The sequence below is a fragment of the Gopherus evgoodei genome, chromosome 6 (assembly GCF_007399415.2).
Source record: "Gopherus evgoodei ecotype Sinaloan lineage chromosome 6, rGopEvg1_v1.p, whole genome shotgun sequence".
NCBI classification, from domain to species: domain Eukaryota; kingdom Metazoa; phylum Chordata; order Testudines; family Testudinidae; genus Gopherus; species Gopherus evgoodei.
The window spans coordinates 75,074,125-75,091,484 of NC_044327.1; the positions used below are offsets into that span (position 1 = coordinate 75,074,125).

The 17,360-nt window shown below is 38.0% G+C and overlaps 1 protein-coding gene across 1 annotated transcript in view; it reads left to right on the forward strand.

Moving 5' to 3' along the window:
- Positions 1–17,360, forward strand: part of ELL2 (elongation factor for RNA polymerase II 2) — a 59,214-nt gene that overhangs the window by 24,616 nt on the left and 17,238 nt on the right. Inside the window, 3 exon segments of the mRNA XM_030567630.1 lie at positions 1,373–1,494; positions 4,395–4,558; positions 11,536–11,795. Coding sequence (XP_030423490.1) covers positions 1,373–1,494; positions 4,395–4,558; positions 11,536–11,795 — 546 coding nt within the window.

A 17,360-nucleotide genomic window follows, 5' to 3' on the forward strand; every position in this document is an offset into this window, starting at 1 on the left:
GTCCCTATCTTTCTTTCTGAAGGCCAGCAGTTGTCCCAAGCTGCTGATGTGCTCTGTCCAACATTGATGATCAAACTGTAAATGGCAGTGATTTTTTTCTTAGGCTTTCATTTCAAGGAAGAAAATCACACATTATACTAGTTGTTTAAGTTAACACAAATCATGTCTATTGGCCAATTTTATAAGCAAAATAAAAGGTGTGTACCAGAGGAGGATTTCAAAAAGGGCATTGTGAATGTTGCTTTTAAATAAACATTTTCCTTCAAAATAGGTTATTTAATGTGTTGAACCTTCAAATAGATTCCACAAGAATCTCTTAAATGAGAACAGACGTACTTGTGGCACCTTAGAGACTAACAAATTTATTTGAGCATAAACTTTCATGGGCTACAACCCACTTCTTCGAATATATAGACTTAAATAAGAGTTTGTCTAACTGCAAAATAAATTTAACTTAAAATATATAGGACTCAAAAACATCTGCTTTATTTTTGCTTTTGTAGAACGGCATGTTAGAGCATGCATCGCATGGTTTTGCTATTCTATTGAGCATGTGAAACTGATACTTCTTAAATCTACAGAAAACAGAACATGTTGTGTACTATGCACTAAACTTAGGATGAGTGTATTGAACCAGGAAAGCAAGTTTTATCATCTGACTTCTGATTTCTTGTACAAAAAGCTATGTGTATTTTGTATTTTTACAAGCAACTTGATTTTAAAATAGATAAAAGTATTTGTCTGAGAGGCTTTTAGTCCAGGAGAGTTTAAACAAATCTATATAACCAAGCTATTTTTAACAGTCTTATTGTTGGTTAATATTCTTGTTTTCTCTCCTCCCATCCTTGGTTTGTGCCTTCATTTTTATTCTGGAAATCTAGTCCTGTCTAAATTCCACTAATATTAACTGTAATTTAAAAGCCAGGAAACAAGGTACTGTAGGGTCTACTTATGTTGTTCTGTGTTTGCTTGGTTGGCCAAACAGTAAGGCTTATTCAGTAACACACCTAATCAATGCGTAACTTTCAGTACACTAATAGTTCTATTGGAGTCAGTTGGGCTCTACACATGACTAAAATTAACCAAGTGCTTTAGTGCCATGCTAAATTAGGCTGTTTATTGTAGACCTGAGCAGGGTTCAACTTGTATAACTACAGGTATAGTCTTGTATCCTGATAAGATTATTTTTGAGAGGAAAGTGTGCCAGCATTAACACATTTATTATATGCTTCATAATTTGAGTGGGAGTCATATCACAAATATTAAGTACACTTTATCACTGCACTTGGATTTAAAGTAAAAAGGAAAAAAAGTACTATACAAATCACATTGATGGGCCCATGTAAAATTTCAGTTTATATTTATCTTTTAGCTTGTCAAAATTCCCAAAGCTGATCTCCCAAATGAAGTGCATAACTTTAACTTCTACTTATCAAATGTTGGCAAAGATAATCCTCAGGGAAGCTTTGATTGTGTCCAGCAAACTGTCTCAAGGTAAGCAATACTTTAAATTTGTCCTGAAGGAAAATACTATATTCATTGTGCGGTCTAGAACAGAAACAGTGAAAGGTTGTAAAACTTTTTTTTTTTCAAATTACAGTAAAATATAACCTCTAGTTAAAATAATATAGTCTCTTAAAATATAAATACCTGCTTTTACATATCACTGTTTTTGTTTTGCTTTCCAAAAACTAACCTCTGAATACTTTCTCACTTCACTAGTGCCATATTTGAAAACTAGGTAGTATTGTCAATGCTTGGTTCAGATCTGTGCTACTGCAGTTTAAATATGGCTATACCTGGCAGCATTCTAGCATAGTTTCTCTGACCATGATGGATAAGGATTTTAAGAACTACTACGCTAGTCAAAAATCTTATATACGATTGTAGGACTACCCTGTTCCAGGATCTGGTTGCAACACAATTCCTTGACACTGTACAGTTGGGTTTGCAACAAGGCTTATACTATTCACTTGCATTTATGCAGGCAAGACTGCTGTACCATGCTGGAGTAGAAACTTACAAGTGGGCCAAGGAAAACGGTGTTTCTGGTACTGTAGATGAATCCTGTCTTCTAGACCAACTCCTCAGCTAATTTACAGTGTTAGAACATGTATCGCAGACAAACAGCTATGCATACCGATCAAGGAAATTGAGCTAAAACTGCAAATAAAAATCCATGCTTATACATGGGCGTAGATGGCATAGTTCTACTCTCAGTCTAGGCAGTGCTAAAAATCTGAAGTTTTTAAACCTGTGTGGAGAAACTACTAGAGTCAAAATACCAGTTCTTTTATGGTTTTAGAACAGTAGTGCAGAAACTTCTTGTTGGAATTTCACACAATGTTTAATTTGTTAAGTTTTGAGAAGATCCTATGAATTATGATGGAAAATGCAACCGACACTTTTTAAAATAAAAATTTCCTGAAGTTTCATCACTGGAGTTGAGAAGCTTAAACTTTAAACTGCAGTGGTTTGGGGTTGCCAAATGGTCAACCCAGGCTGCAGAATTATCCATCAGTCCCTTTTCTTCTCTGGTCCCTTGTCTCCTTTACTTCTCTCTCCCACTCCAGTAGGCCACCCAAAATTATTAACTATTAATGGCATTTTGTATGTGATGATATGCCCTACTTATTTTTGTTTGACATAAATAAAATGTTTATCAAGAGTCTCGAGAAATTCATTAACATGAACACTTTGTTAAAATGCCAGAGGATAAACTGAATCTTACTTGAAAAAATAATGCTGTCTCCAGCCTTCAATTGGGCACAGTATTCCAGGAGTCAAGCAAGGGGTGCAATTTGCCTTGGGTAATGGAATGGAAGGGATATTACCTTGGCTTTTCAGTATCCTAGTGCATTCTTTGTGATGTAACAAACTAAAGAACTTGGAAGTTACACAGTTTTGTAAAATACAACTTAATTTTGTCCATAGTAGAAATGGCACCCTGCTCCAGGGGGGCACTCCTATAGCTGTGAAATCTTAAATGTATTCTGGGATACAGCTGAGCTTGACCTAGCTAGCATGACTTCAGAGGAGTTAAAAATAAAATGGTAAGTGGAGGAGAAATGATGTGCTGAATGTTCCTTACCCATTCTGTTTGGAACATTAAACAGAGAATTGTAGGGTTGCTTTCAAAAATGTTGCAGGTCAGCTAGAGTCACTGTCATAGAATCATAGACTTTAAGGTCAGAAGGGATCATTATGATCTTCTAGTCTGACCTCCTGCACAACGCAGGCCACAGAATCTCACCCACCCACTCCTGTATCAAACCCCAGCCTAACCTATTCTGAGCTATTGAAGTCCTCAAATCGTAGTTTAAAGACTTCAAAGAGCAGAGAATCCTCAGAGCTACTCAGATATCGCTGTAACTGGCATGCTTTTAACTAGGCATTTATGCTGTACTTGTCACAAAGTGTTAAAAACATAGTCATTGGTTTGAATTTGAATAGTCTTCCCTGCCCAGTATGGAACAGGAACTTTTATATTAAAACTCTTTGAGGAACAACTGTCTCTGTAAATTGTACAGGTATAGCACAGTTTTAATCCAGGTATGTAAGGTTCATTGTTGTTATAGTGTGCACACACTGAACTTCACATCTAGTCAGTGTTTTTAATACACAAGTTACAAGGTACTACACCTGCCCTTGAGTTTTTGTGGTTTTTTTATCATCATACTTCACTGTTTTTCAAATGTTTGTCCCCTATTACACGTAAGACTCACACAAACAAATTTGGAAACAATGAAAATAGACTCTCTGGTGTGCAGTCAAGTGCACAAAGTAAGCAAGTTAAGAAACAGAATTGTTTAACTGAAGGATTGACACTGAGAGTTAGGTTGATGGCTTTCCTTAAAAGGTTGAAGAGAGTTAATGAGAACTGCATGAATGATTAAGGCCCTGTTACGACAGACAAAAAATGTAATTTTTCACTTATGTTAACTCAATTGAGTGAGTTTAGCATAATTTGAAAAGTCGTCTGAATGTTTAAGACACGGGCTAAGGCATGCTTTATGTAGTGTTTTGATACCATATAACTCTTTTGATTAGAGGGGTGACCTTTTTTATTGAAATAGTTATGCTGTTTTACAACCTCTAATACGAGTACAGGTTGTCTTAATCCAACATCATTGTGTCCACTTAGGGGGTGGGGTGAGGGTGTTCTACTATTTAACTGTACTTGTATAGTTAGTGGTATAATGTCTATGCAGAGATGCCATAAAATAAATTTGAAGCTGTTCGATGACAGCTAGCTGTGGGATTGAAAAATGCACCCTTTTTGTCCATTAGGATTTGCCATAAATGCCTCTAATTTTTATTCTGTATTGATACGTTTTAAGTTCAGAATAAAGTACTTATTCTTTTGAAACTATTTTCTTTCAATACTTCCATAGTTCTGGAGTCTCGCAGCTCAATTGTCTGGGATTTATACAGGATAAAATTACAGTATGTGCAACAAATGACTCGTATCAGATGACAAGAGAACGCATGACCCAGGCAGAAGAAGAATCTCGCAACCGCAGTACAAAGGTCATAAAACCTGGTGGGCCATTTGTAGGTATGGTTGTATCTAACTTTTTAATGTAATAGGCAATTAGAAGGTAGTAATTCTGACCATCTTCAAGATCAGAACTTTTTAGTCTACTGACACTACTTACATTTCAATTTTTTGGTAGTACAGCCTCACATCATCTATTCACACAGCCCCATTCATCTCTTCTCCTTTTTCTCCTTGTTCCCTAGCACATGCTGCCTGGATTTCCATTCTTTCCCAGAACTCTGTACATCCATTTCCTCAGTTCACTGCTTCCTATGCTCCTTGATTATTTCCTTCCCTTCTTAGACACTTAATATTCTCATTGTTTGTAACTGCCATTACAAGTTATTTAAATATTACATGTGTTCATGGATTGACCTATAGTGTTTCAATTTATAAAGCTATCAATATTGCCTTAACCTGTAGTCTGGAAAAGTGACAGTGAAGTTTTGGTATGCAAGATCATAAACCTAGGAGCTAAAGAAAAGTGAATTCTGTATGCAGTGTGATGAATGTATCTTGATTTTAAAAATCCAAATAGTCTGCTCTTATTATATGGAGATCCATGACAATACAAACCATTCCATGCATGGTTGTTAGGCAGAGTCTACAGCCGGTTTGAAATAGTACCAAGATCACAGAAACTAGAGATGGATAGCTGGAAGAGACCTCAAAAGGTCATCTTGTCTATCCCCTCCCCCTGTCCCCATGCTGAGGCAGGGTCAAATAAATCTTTCTTAAAAACCTCCAATGATGGGGATTCCACATCCTCCCTTGGTAACCTATTCCAGTACTTGGCTATACTTTATAGTTAGAGAACTTTTCCTAATATCTGACCTAAATCTCCCTTGCTGCAGACTAAGGTATTACTTGCCCCTTTTATCTTCATTGGATAAAGAGAATAATTGATCAGCATCCCCTTTTCAACAGCCCTTCACTATCTGAAGACTGTTATCAGGTCCCTCCCTCCTTTTCTGAAGGCTCAACATGTCCAGTTTTTTTAACCTTTTCTTATGGGTCAGTTTTTCTAAATCTTGAATCACTTTTGTTGCTCTTCTGAGTCTCTCCAGGTTGTCCACATCTTTCCTAAAGTGTATTGCACAAAACGGGACACAATACTCCTAGCTGGAGCAGGACAGCTACTTCCTGTGTCTTACATATGACAATCTTCTTAATGCACCCCAGAATACTAGCCTTTTTGCAACTGAATCACACTATTTGCTCTTATTCAGTCTGTGATGCACTGTAACCTCCAGATCCTTTTCTGCAGTACTAAGGTCTAGCCAGCTCTTCCCCTTTTGTATTTGTGTATTGTATTTTTCCTGTGTAAGTGAAGTACTTTGCACTTCTCTTTATTGAATTTATCTTGTTGATTTCAGACCAATTCTCCAATTGTCGGGGTCCTTTTAAATTCTAATCTTGTCCTCCAAGATGGTTGCAACTCCTTCCAGCTTGGTGACATCAGCAAATTTTATAAGCATACTTTCCGTTCCATTATTGAATTCATTAATTAAAATGTTGAATAGTACTGGAGCTAGGACAGACACCTGCAGGATCCCACTAGAAGATTCATCACCCCAATTTGACAGTAAACCATTTATAATTATTCAAGTGTTTTTTCAATCAGTTGTATACCCATCTTATAGTAATTTCATCTAGACCACATTTCCCTAATTTGCTTATGAAAATGTCATGTGAGACTGTTGAAAGTCTTACTAAAATTGGGATCATGTGTACTGCTTCCCCCCATCCACTAGATCAGTAACGCTATCAAAGAAGGAAATTGCATTGTTTGGCATGACTTGCTCTTAACAAATCCATGTTGACCATTACTTACGACTTTATTATCCTTTAGGTGCTTACAAATTGATTGTTTAGTAAGGTAAGCCTGAAGTCCCTGCTCCCTTTTTCGTATTAGTGATCCAGTCAACTGTAGTGACCCTCTGTAATAACAATATCTGGATGTGAATTTTGCCATATGGGAATGTTGAATTCCCTTAACACGTATAGTGCAAATGACCTCAGATGCACTCACCATGCTGTGCTCCAGCTTGCACACACTTCCTCCTCCTCCTCTTTCATCTAGCAGTGACCTCTGAAAATCTGGAGAGCAAGATATTTAAATCTTACAACAGTACATCACTGCCTGCATTTAACATTCAAGTCCAGTTATACTGCAAAGCTGAGTTGGCCTACAGCAAGCCATCTTAAATAGGTACCTACCTGGCCTATGGAAATGCAAAACTGCATATATGCTGTCTGTGAACTGTAGACTCCAGGAAGCCATATTTGCTTATACTGGAACTATATCTGCTGCTCCTCCGTACAAAAGTCCTTCTTCCTGTAGACTGCCTCCAAAGAACAGCCTTTTTGTTGCTTTACCGACTGAGATGTCAGTGGGTTTTTTACTATTTTATTCCATTTTCAACATTCTGGTGGGATATTCGCCTATTTACTTAAAATTGTGTTCTCTTGAACACACCATTCGCTTTGGCTACATACGCCTTATAAGTCATGTCAACAAGCTTTTGGATGAGAATGTGCTTACCACAAAGAAATAAAAAAGTAGGTTCTATAGCCCTATGTCAGTCTCTCAGGATGTATATCCCCATTCCACTGAATTTTCAACCTCACCTAGCTATTCACTTCTTGAAGAAGGTGAGACAGGGATGGTTCTAATTCTTGGTAAAACAGGCCAAAAGTTTAGTATGGGTATGGAAGGATCTTAATACACTACACATTTAAGACTAGGTTGCAGTGAGGAATTTAACTGACCACAATTGTGTGAAACTAATCCCACATGACTCACTATTTAACACTGTTGTGCTAAAAATGCAAAGATTTATCTGTTCATGTAGTTATGGTTATTTTTGAAACCAGAAGTGCAAGATCTAAAGAATCAATGTGATTCTAGGCATAGTTAAAAATGGTTGTTAGTCTATACTGCAAAATGGGCATTTTTGTTTACTATTCCAGGAGATGACAGCCAACATAGCTGATTTCATACCATAAATGGAGTTGGTTTGTATGAAGTTGTTTTTGATGTCAAAGTATTTAAGAACCTGTTTTCCAGAGTGTCTAACCTGTGTTAAGGAAGAGGCCAGAGCCTCAGAAGTCTTAACACTTTCAGGTTTCTATTTTCCTACGTAAGAACAGTCATACTAGGCCAGACCATTGGTCTCTCTAGCCCAGTATCCTGTCTTCTAACTGGCTGGTGCCTCATTTTTCAGAGGGAAGGAACAGAACAGGACAGTTATCGAGTGATCCATCCCATCATCCACTCACAGTTTCTGTCAGTTAAGGTTTGGGGACATCCAGAGCATTGAGTTGAGTCTCTGACCATATTGGCTGATATAGCCATTGATGTTCATAGCCATGAACATTTCTAATTCTTCTTTAATCTAGAGTGTGTTTTTGTTTTTTTTGTGTATTTTGCTTCACAATGTCCCTTGGTAATGAGTTCCACAGGTTGACTGTGTGTTGTGTGAAGAAATACTTCATTATGTTTGAATCTACTGCTTATTAATTGCATTGGGTGACCCCCTTCTTCATGTGTTGTCTGATAATTCTGTTCTTTACTATACTTTCAACCAGATTTCTGGTACTGAAGTTAAGCTTACCGGCCTGTACTTGCCAGGATCACCTCTCTAGCCTTTTTTAAAAAATTAGTTTTACATTAGCTGTCCTCCAGTTATTTGGTACAGAGGCTTATTTAAGCGATAAGTTACAGAACCCAGTTAGTAGTGCTACAATGTCATACGAGTTCCTTCAGAACTCTTGAGTGAATACCATCAGATCCTGGTGACTTATTATTGTAAAATTTATCAGTTTACTCTATTGACACCTCACTCTTGGACAGTTCCTTAGATTTGTTTACCCTGAAAGTAATGGGTCTCCCTCACGTCCTCTGCAGTGAAGACTGATGCAGATAGTTCATTTAGGTTCTCAACAATGATCTTGTCTTCCTTGTGTGCTCCTTGATCGTCCAGTGGCCCCACTGATTGTTTGGCAGAGTTCCTGCTTCTGAAGTACTTACAAAAACTAACAATACATTTTTATCATCTCTTGCTAGTTACTCTTTAAATTCTTTTTTGGCCTGCCTAATTATTGACTTGCCAGAGTTTATGCGCCTTTCTGCTTTCCTTGGTAGAATTTGACTTCCGATTTTCAAAAGATTTCCACCCCCCAACCATTTCCTTTACTCTGTTTAGCCATGGTGGCCTTTTTTGGTCCTCTTACTTCTATTGTTTGTTTTTGTTTTTGTTTTAATTTGGATATACATTTAGTTTGAGCCTCTGGTCTGATGTGTTTAAATAGTTTCCATGCAGCTTGCAGGTATTTCATTCTTGTGACTGTTCCTTCTAATTTCTATTCAGCTAGCTTCCTCATTATTATTCCCCTTTTGGAAGATAAAAGCTACGGTGGAGGTTTTCTTTGGTTTCTTCCTCCCTACAAGAATGTTAAATTTTAATTACATTATGGTTGATAATACTGATCAGTTCAGGTATGTTCGCCTCTTGGACCTAGTCCTGTGCTCTGCTTGGAACTAACTCAATAATTGCCTCTCCCTTCTTGGGTTCCAAGATTAGCTGCTCCAAGAAGCAGTCATTAATGGTGTCTAGAAATTTTATCTCTGCATCCCATCCTGAGGTGATGTACTCCCAAGTAAGATGGGGATAGTTGAAATCGCCCATTATTGTTGGGGTTTCTGGTTTTGTAGGCTGTCAGATTTCCCTGAGGATTGCACAGTTACAGTGAGTCACCATCCTGGTCAGATAGTTGATAGTAAATTCCTGATATACACTTATTAGTCAAGCATGGAATTTCTATCCATAGAAATTCTATGAACGTTTTGCTTCTTTTAAGATTTTCAATATATTCGACTCTATGCTTTCTTTCATATATAGTGTCACTCCCCAACCAGTGCAACCTGCTCTTGTTCCTATATATTTGAACTCTGGTATTACTGTGTCCCATTGATTATCATCATTCCATCAAGATCCTAATTTAATAACAGGCACTCAAGTTCACCCCCTTTGATATTTAGACTCACATTTGTATATAATCACTTATAATATTTGTCAATATTTAGTTGTCCGCCTGTGTGTAATTGAATGGGACTTTTTTGTATGTACCTTATCAACTTCTATCCTCTCCTCTTTCCTAGGATATATAGTACCCCTTTAATAAATCCTCCCTTAGGGGTTGTCCATCTGAATCACATGCACCTTATGCCTGTCGGCTTTCCGCCAGCTGTTAGTTTAGAAACTCCTCTACAATCTTTTAAATTTTACATGCCAGAAATCTGGTTCCATTTTGGTTCAGGTAGAGCACATCCTTCCTGAATAGGCTTCTCCTTTCCCAGAAGGTTCCCCAGTTCTTAATAAATTTAAAACTCTCCTTTCAATACCATTATCTCATCCACACATTGAGACCCTGCAGTTCTGCAAGTCTGTCTAGCCCTGCATGTGGAACTGAAACCATTTCAGAGAATGCTATCAAGGAGGTCCTGGACTTTACTCTCTCACACAGCAGCCTAAATTTGGCTTTCAGGACCTCTTTTACCTTATGTCAGTGGCACCTATGTGTATCATGATACACTTGCTCCTCCCCAGCACTGCACAAACAGCTATCTAGATATGTCTAAAGGTTCACAACCCAGCAGGCAATTCACCACGCTGTTTTCACAATCATCATCAAACCCAACTGTCTATATTTGTGATAATCGTATCCACCTTTACTATTACCTGCCTCATTCTAATAACTGGAGTCCCCTCCCCTAAAAGTCTATCTTCAGTGAGAGAAGATACCATAACATCTGGAAGGAGGGTTCCAACCACGAGAGAGTTTCCATCAGCTCCAGCTCGATGTTCTTTTTCCCTGAGATTTTCGTTTTCCTCAACAGCACAGAAGCTGTCAAATTGGTGGTGGGACCGCTCTACTGTGTCCCTGAAAGTCTCTATGTACCAAAGTTATAAAGAATTGGGTTTGGAGGAATGTTCAGCTTTTAGCAAGTCTCAACTTTACTCCTGATGGGAGCCAAAATAGTAAACCTGTTAAAGTAAAGTTCTTAGCATCAATAAATAAGTCCTGACTACAGTGGTAAATATTTAAGTGCTAAACAAAAGAATGCCTGGCCAGTTTGTTTTGGTTCTGGTGGTGAAGAGCTTTTACTCTTAACCATTTATCTTTATGGAAAAATAGCCTGTTTGATTAAATAAGCTGTCAAACATGTTTAATTCATTATCTTTGGAGGGTGCCTTTACCAACATAAGGTATCACTTGAATTTATTGGGGAACAATGTTTTCTAGACATGTAAAACTTTTCATTAGAAAGAGCATTTTTGAAACTTCTATGGATTTGATCCTTTGAACAATGTGTTGCATTTGATGGGTTCTTTCTAATGAGAAATGTCAGGTCAGTTACATAGATTGTTTGGGTAATGGAGGTAAAATAGTTTCATTTTTGAAATTGTGTGGCACCAGTGATTGGCTCTGACACTCCATTAATCAATTCAGTACTTGGTGTTGAATGTAAGCTTTTTTGTTTTTTTTTCCCCCAATATATTTCACAACCACACGGCTTGTATATTCACTTCCAAGTTATGGTGCTGTTAATATGTAGGTTTGGGATCCTTAAGCACCAATGGAGAACATGTTACTCACAGGAAGTACTTATTTTCATCTGAGTTTTGTCCTAAGTTAAAACATATAATATCCCATTAGTTTGATGTTGAACTTTTCTCAGCCTGTAAATTACTTAAGAAAATATTGAAGGCATGCATCTGTATAAACAGAGCAACATATCTTGCTCTCCTAGCAATATCATTTTACATTTGCGTAATTTCATATCAAACTTTTTGAGTTCTTAAAATGATGCATTTTATGATACCCTCTTTGGACTAAACAGTACTTGTAAATATAATGCTCTGAGTTAAACTTTGGGTAGATCATACAAAAGCTATTAATTTTTCCCCCTTTTTAAATTCTGGACTTAGGTAAAAGAGTACAGATTCGGAAAGCACCACAAAGTATTCCAGATGCAGCGCCTGAGAGGAAAAGGTCAACACCCATCAATCCTGCAAATACAATACGAAAGACCCACGTAAACAACAGTATTTCTCAGCGACCATATAGAGACAGAGTGATTCACTTACTGGCACTGAAGACCTACAAGAAACCAGAGCTACTTGCTCGCTTGCAGAGAGATGGCGTTAATCAAAAAGACAAGAACTCCCTTGCAGCTATCCTTCAGCAGGTGAGAACATCTGGACAGGATGTCTTTCCTGCTCTTTCTGCTCCTTCTCCTGGTTGTTTCTTAATACAGTTCAGGACGTTACTGCCATATTTCATCTAGAAAAGTGAGGGTCACTTTGGTGAATGGCGGACACGTTCATTGATACTGGCTCTTTGATAGACTTCCTGAAAAGCTGCCCTGTTTTGTAAGTACTTAAAACAAACTGGAAGTTTAATGAGTTTATAGGGGAAGTTTGTACTGTTGAAGACTTCTAAAGCTCTTCATGAGTGTTAAGGAACAATTGCTGGGTATATTTTTAGCTATCTTGTTACTACTGCAGTTTTTTTCCCCAGGAGGCTTACTCTTGTTACTCCAAGCTGCTTAATTGGTGAACATAGTTTCTCTTAACTGTTCAGACTAATTCACTAAGGAACTTATGTTTCCATTGACAAATTTACTAGCCCTTTTTATAAAGAGGAAAGCTATTTTGGGGGTAATGATTATGTAGATTTTTTTTTCTCATTTAAACAAGTGTAGTGACCTATAAGTTGGTGCCTAACCACATTGAGTTCTATTACAAAATATTTAACTAGCTATCCTGGAATTGAAACTCTCATTTAAATGTTGCAATAAATGAAAATATTGGGGTTCTCTCACAGAAAATTTCTTTAAATTGTTCGTTCTTCCCTGAAAAGATGAATGATATTTTAGAAAGAACTTCATATCTCTTTGCAAAAGAAAATGTATCTGTAACATTACATGTACTGCACACTTTCATGTATGTATATGCATGCAAAGATGGCCGTGGAATTGAAGAAATGAAATCCCTTTTTACACTGCACTGTTCACACATTGCTTAAGCTGTGCACTGGTAGCTTTTGATGTCAGAGGCCTTTGAGTGAATTACAGTTCTGTCTGGAGCCATCCATTATTCCTTCACTTCTTTAACCTCTATTAAGAACATAAGAATGGTCATACTAGGTCAGGCCAATGGCCCATCTAACCCGTATCCTGTCTTCTGACAGTGGCCTGTGCCAGATGCTTCAGAGGGAATGAACAGAACAGGGAAATTTATCGAGTGATCCATTCCCTGTTATCCACTCCGAGCTTCTGTCAGTCAGAGCTTTAAGAACGCCCAGAGCATGGGGTTGCGTCCCTGACCATCTTGGCTCATAGCTATTGATGGATATATCCTTCATCTTTTTTTTTTTTTTTTTTAAATCCAGTTATACTTTTGTCCTTCACAAGATCCCATGGCAGCAAATTTCACAAATTGTGCATTATGTGAAGGAGTACTTTCTCTTGTTAGTTTTGAACCTACCGTCTATTAATTTCATTGGGTGACCTTGGTTCTTGTGTTATGTGAAGAGGTAAATAACACCTACTTTCTCCACACCATTCATGATTGTATAGACCTCTGTCTTATTCCCCCTTAGTCATCTCTTTTTTTTTTAAACTGAATAGTCCCTGGCTTTATAATATCTCCTCAGATGGAAGCTGTTCAATACTCCTAATGATTTTTGTTGCCCTTCTCTCTACCTGTTCCAATTCTAATATATCTTTTTTGAGCTGGGGCGAGCAGAACTGCATGCAGTATTCAAGGTGTGGGTATACCATGGTTTAATATAGTAGCTTTGATATTTTCTTTCTTATTAGCTATCCCTTTCCTAATGGTTCCTAACCTTCTGTTAGCTTTTTAGACCAGTGCGGCACATTCAGCAGATATTGTCAGAGAATTATCTCTGACTCCAAGATCTGTCTTGAGTAGTAACAGCTATCTTTAGACACCAGCTAATTTAGACCGCATCATTTTGTACAGTTAGTAGGGATTATGTTTTCCAATGTGTATTCCTTTGTATTTATCAGCATTGAATTTTGTCTCCTATTTTGCTGCACAGTCACCCAATCTTGTGAGATCACTTCGCAGTGAGCTTTGGACTTCACTGTGTTGAGTAATTTTGTATCATCGGCAAACTTTGCCACCTCGCTGTTTACCTTTTTCCAGATCATTTAGGAATATGTTGAACAGCACTCGTCCTAGTACAGATCCTTGAGAGGACCTGTTGTTTATCTCTCTCCGCTGTGAAAACTGACCATCTATTCCTTTGGTTCCTATCTTTCAACCAGTTACTGATCCACGAGGACCTTCCCTCTTATTCCATGGCTGCTTGCTTTGCTAAAGAGCCTTTGATGTGGGAACTCGTCAAAGGCTTTCTGAAAGTCGAGATACCACTATATCTGCTGGGTAATCCTTGTCCATATATTGGTTGACGCCTTTCAAGAATTCTAATCGATTGGAGAGGCATGATTTCTCTTTACAAAAACATGTTTTATCTTCCCCAACCTATTGTGTTCATCTTTTGTTATCTCCATGAACGTAAGTGTTGTTTTTTTTGTAGTGGAGTTTTAATTCTTTTGGAGAGGGTAGTGGATTTTTTATCCTTCACCAAAATTATCCTTAAGCTTGCGATCTGTAATTTTAGGCATGCTCTTAGACTCCTGGACTCAAAGGGGTGAGTTCTCATTTCATGTCCCATTATAAACAGTTGTGAAAAAAATGCTTGCTAGGATACCTTTTTAATACTCTGCTTTGCCTATCCCCACATTGACTACCAGGAGGCTGTAAATTTAGTCTCACTTCATTTTATTCATCTCTTAAAAAAAAAAATAATAATAATTTGGTATGGCTTAATCCAACACTTACAGAATTCTTTTCATACATATTTACTGTAACTTCATCTCCATAATGGTTAATTCATTGACTTTTAAACCAGGAATAAGTGTCTTGTGTCCATTTGTGAATTGAGCAATAATAAATATTCTTAAATCAGTTTTTCAGAGAGTAAGATTAAATTTATGTAAATTTTAAGTGTATGTAGACTGAAATATTTTATGCAACTGTTAAAGTGTGTTAGCAATGTCATTTTCTGTAGGTTACTGTAATAGTTCTAAAAGATTAGGATGGCAGATTTTGAAACTTCAGCCGTGGTGTAGCTGCGTAGCAAAGGAATTGGACCTGGATGAAACATGGACACCTTTTTAACCTGAATCAAAGAAAGGGATCGCTAATAAACTTTGTACATCTGCCAGAACAATAAATTAAAAGTTTGAATGGTGTTTTTGTTAAAATGTTCGAGGTCAGATGTCAGTTAATTGTATAGTTTAGTCATAAACTGTACTTGTATCTTTTTTACTATGACACTGCAGTCCCCTTGTACAACCTACTGATGCTAATATAAAATTCTGAAGGCCAGGCCTGCATAAGTGCACAGTTGGGGAAGGAGGAGAAAGATTCAATGATTTTTCTCCAATCCATCCGCCTCCATGACTGCAGTATGAAATATCTGTCTCAATGCCTGCTACCTCCCCAGCACATGCACCTTTCAGAAAAGCGTGCCATGCAAAGTGCTTGAATTACTACTTGGCCTTCAGAAACCAGCAGGGATGGTTGCTGGTTCAGTATAATGCAAACTCGTTTTATTTTTACACTACAGAATTTTTATTTTAGTTCAGTAATGTTATCATTTCATCAGTTAAGTTCTAATAGACCTTTTATTAGAAAGTGTTATACCACAACTCAGGGGTGGGCAAACTACGGCCCACAAGCTGCACCCCATGGCTTGGCCCCGCTGTGGCCAGGGTGTGGGGTTGGGGGCCGCACTATACGGCTCCCGGAAGCTGTGGCATGGCTCTGCTCTGGCTTCTGCATGTTCCAGTGGGAGCTGTGGGGGGCAGTGCCTGCGAATGGGGCAGCGTGCAGAGCCGCCTGACTGCACCTCCACATAGAAGCCAGAGAAGGGACATACCACTGTTTCCAGGAGCTGCTTTAGGTAAGTGCTGCTCGGAGCCTGCCCCAGCCCTGATCCCCCCTCCCGCTCTCCCCTTGATCCCAGCCCGGAGCACCCTCCTGCACCCAAACCTATCATCCCCAGAGCCTGCAACCCCCAGCCAGAATTTGCACCCCTGTCCGAGCCCTGATCCCCCTCCGAAACCCTTGTCCCTGCCCAGAGCACTCTCCTAAAATCCCAAACTCCTCATCCCCGAGGTCCGCACCCCCTCCTGCACCCCAACCCCAATATTGTGAGCGTTCATGGCCCACCATGCAATTTCTATTCCCTTATGTAGCCCTTGGGCCAAAAAGTTTGCCCACCCCTGCCATAAATTGTCTTGAGTACGAAATGTACTTGCTTTTAGCTAGGGGCCGAAACTGAGAGCCTAAACATAGTTACTGTTTGTACATGTAAGAAAGCGTTCTTTACTGAGAGTACTACAGCTACCTTGCTGTTCCTAACAAATGGGTCTACTCTTTGATTCTGGTAACTTTTAGTGATCCACCATATTGTCTGAAACAAATAAAAGTCTTTACAGGCAAAATATAGGCATATATAAGTCCTAGTATTTGTTTTTTGAAATACAATATCACAACCAGTTATGACAGAATACATAAAACACTTTAAAATGAGGCATGTAACAATACAAAACATACCTAATAAATGTACTTGATCCGCTAGCACACATTCAGATACCCTCTTTCTTTGAGACTTAGTCCAAATTGTTTTTGGAGGGAAGGCAAATCTGTATAAATCACAATGATTGTGTCCATATATTTTCAGTGTACAAGACTCTTTAATATCTTGACTAGGGGTAACAGGCAAAGGGCCGGTTTCTGAACTTCAGAGGTCTGTTACAGATAGTACAGTTTGAAGGTCTAAAATGGAATTTGAAGGGGAAAAGTTGCCAAATTAATGCTTTGATGTGGCAGGCATCAGTGAGCGTGGATGTTTACCAACATGACTTTTTTCAAATACACAGTGAAAGGAAGGGGGACCTATCAGACTCTGTCTCTAAAGCAGAGCACTAATAGGATGTATATGCTAATAAACAACAAGGCATTAACTAGTATGGAATTATGAGTACAACATTTTTCTTGGCATTCATGGATATCTGTTTTGCATATATGCTTGGGGCTTATCATAGATTTAGGTGTGGAACAGGGCATGTGCATCCTTTCTCAGTTACATTTGTACAAAATTTTACTTGTACCCTTATTGCATGACTAAAATATATTGATGTACATGACTGAAATTGTTTTATATCTTCATTAAACCAAAACTTTTTAGGTAGGCTTTTAAAAAAAAAAAAAAAAAGTCACTCATTAAACTTACAACAGTTTTCTCCCCCTTTCATTAAAGGGAAAATTTAAATGCTGGGTTAAGTGTTGTACTATCTTGACGCTCTCTGGTGAAATGCTTCAACGTCATGTGGTTTCTAGGAAGTGTGTATGTACTAAACTTCATGACCCAGTCTCCGGGAAACAAGAATGGCTACCTATTTTGTCATCATCATTTGGCTAGATAAAACTGCTCTTACTGGCACTGCAGTATGACTTACCACTATTCTTAGAGCTGTGGCAATTTTCTTTTTTTTTTTTTTTGGTGATCTAGCTGATTGGTGTCAGCAGAACTGTTGGCTGCTATTCCATTATAAATACAGGAAAAATAGACACTGGAATTATAATGTTCAAACTTGAATGCCTAAAGTTAGAATTCTGCATTTGTATTTAGTCATGTAAATATGAATAGGTCT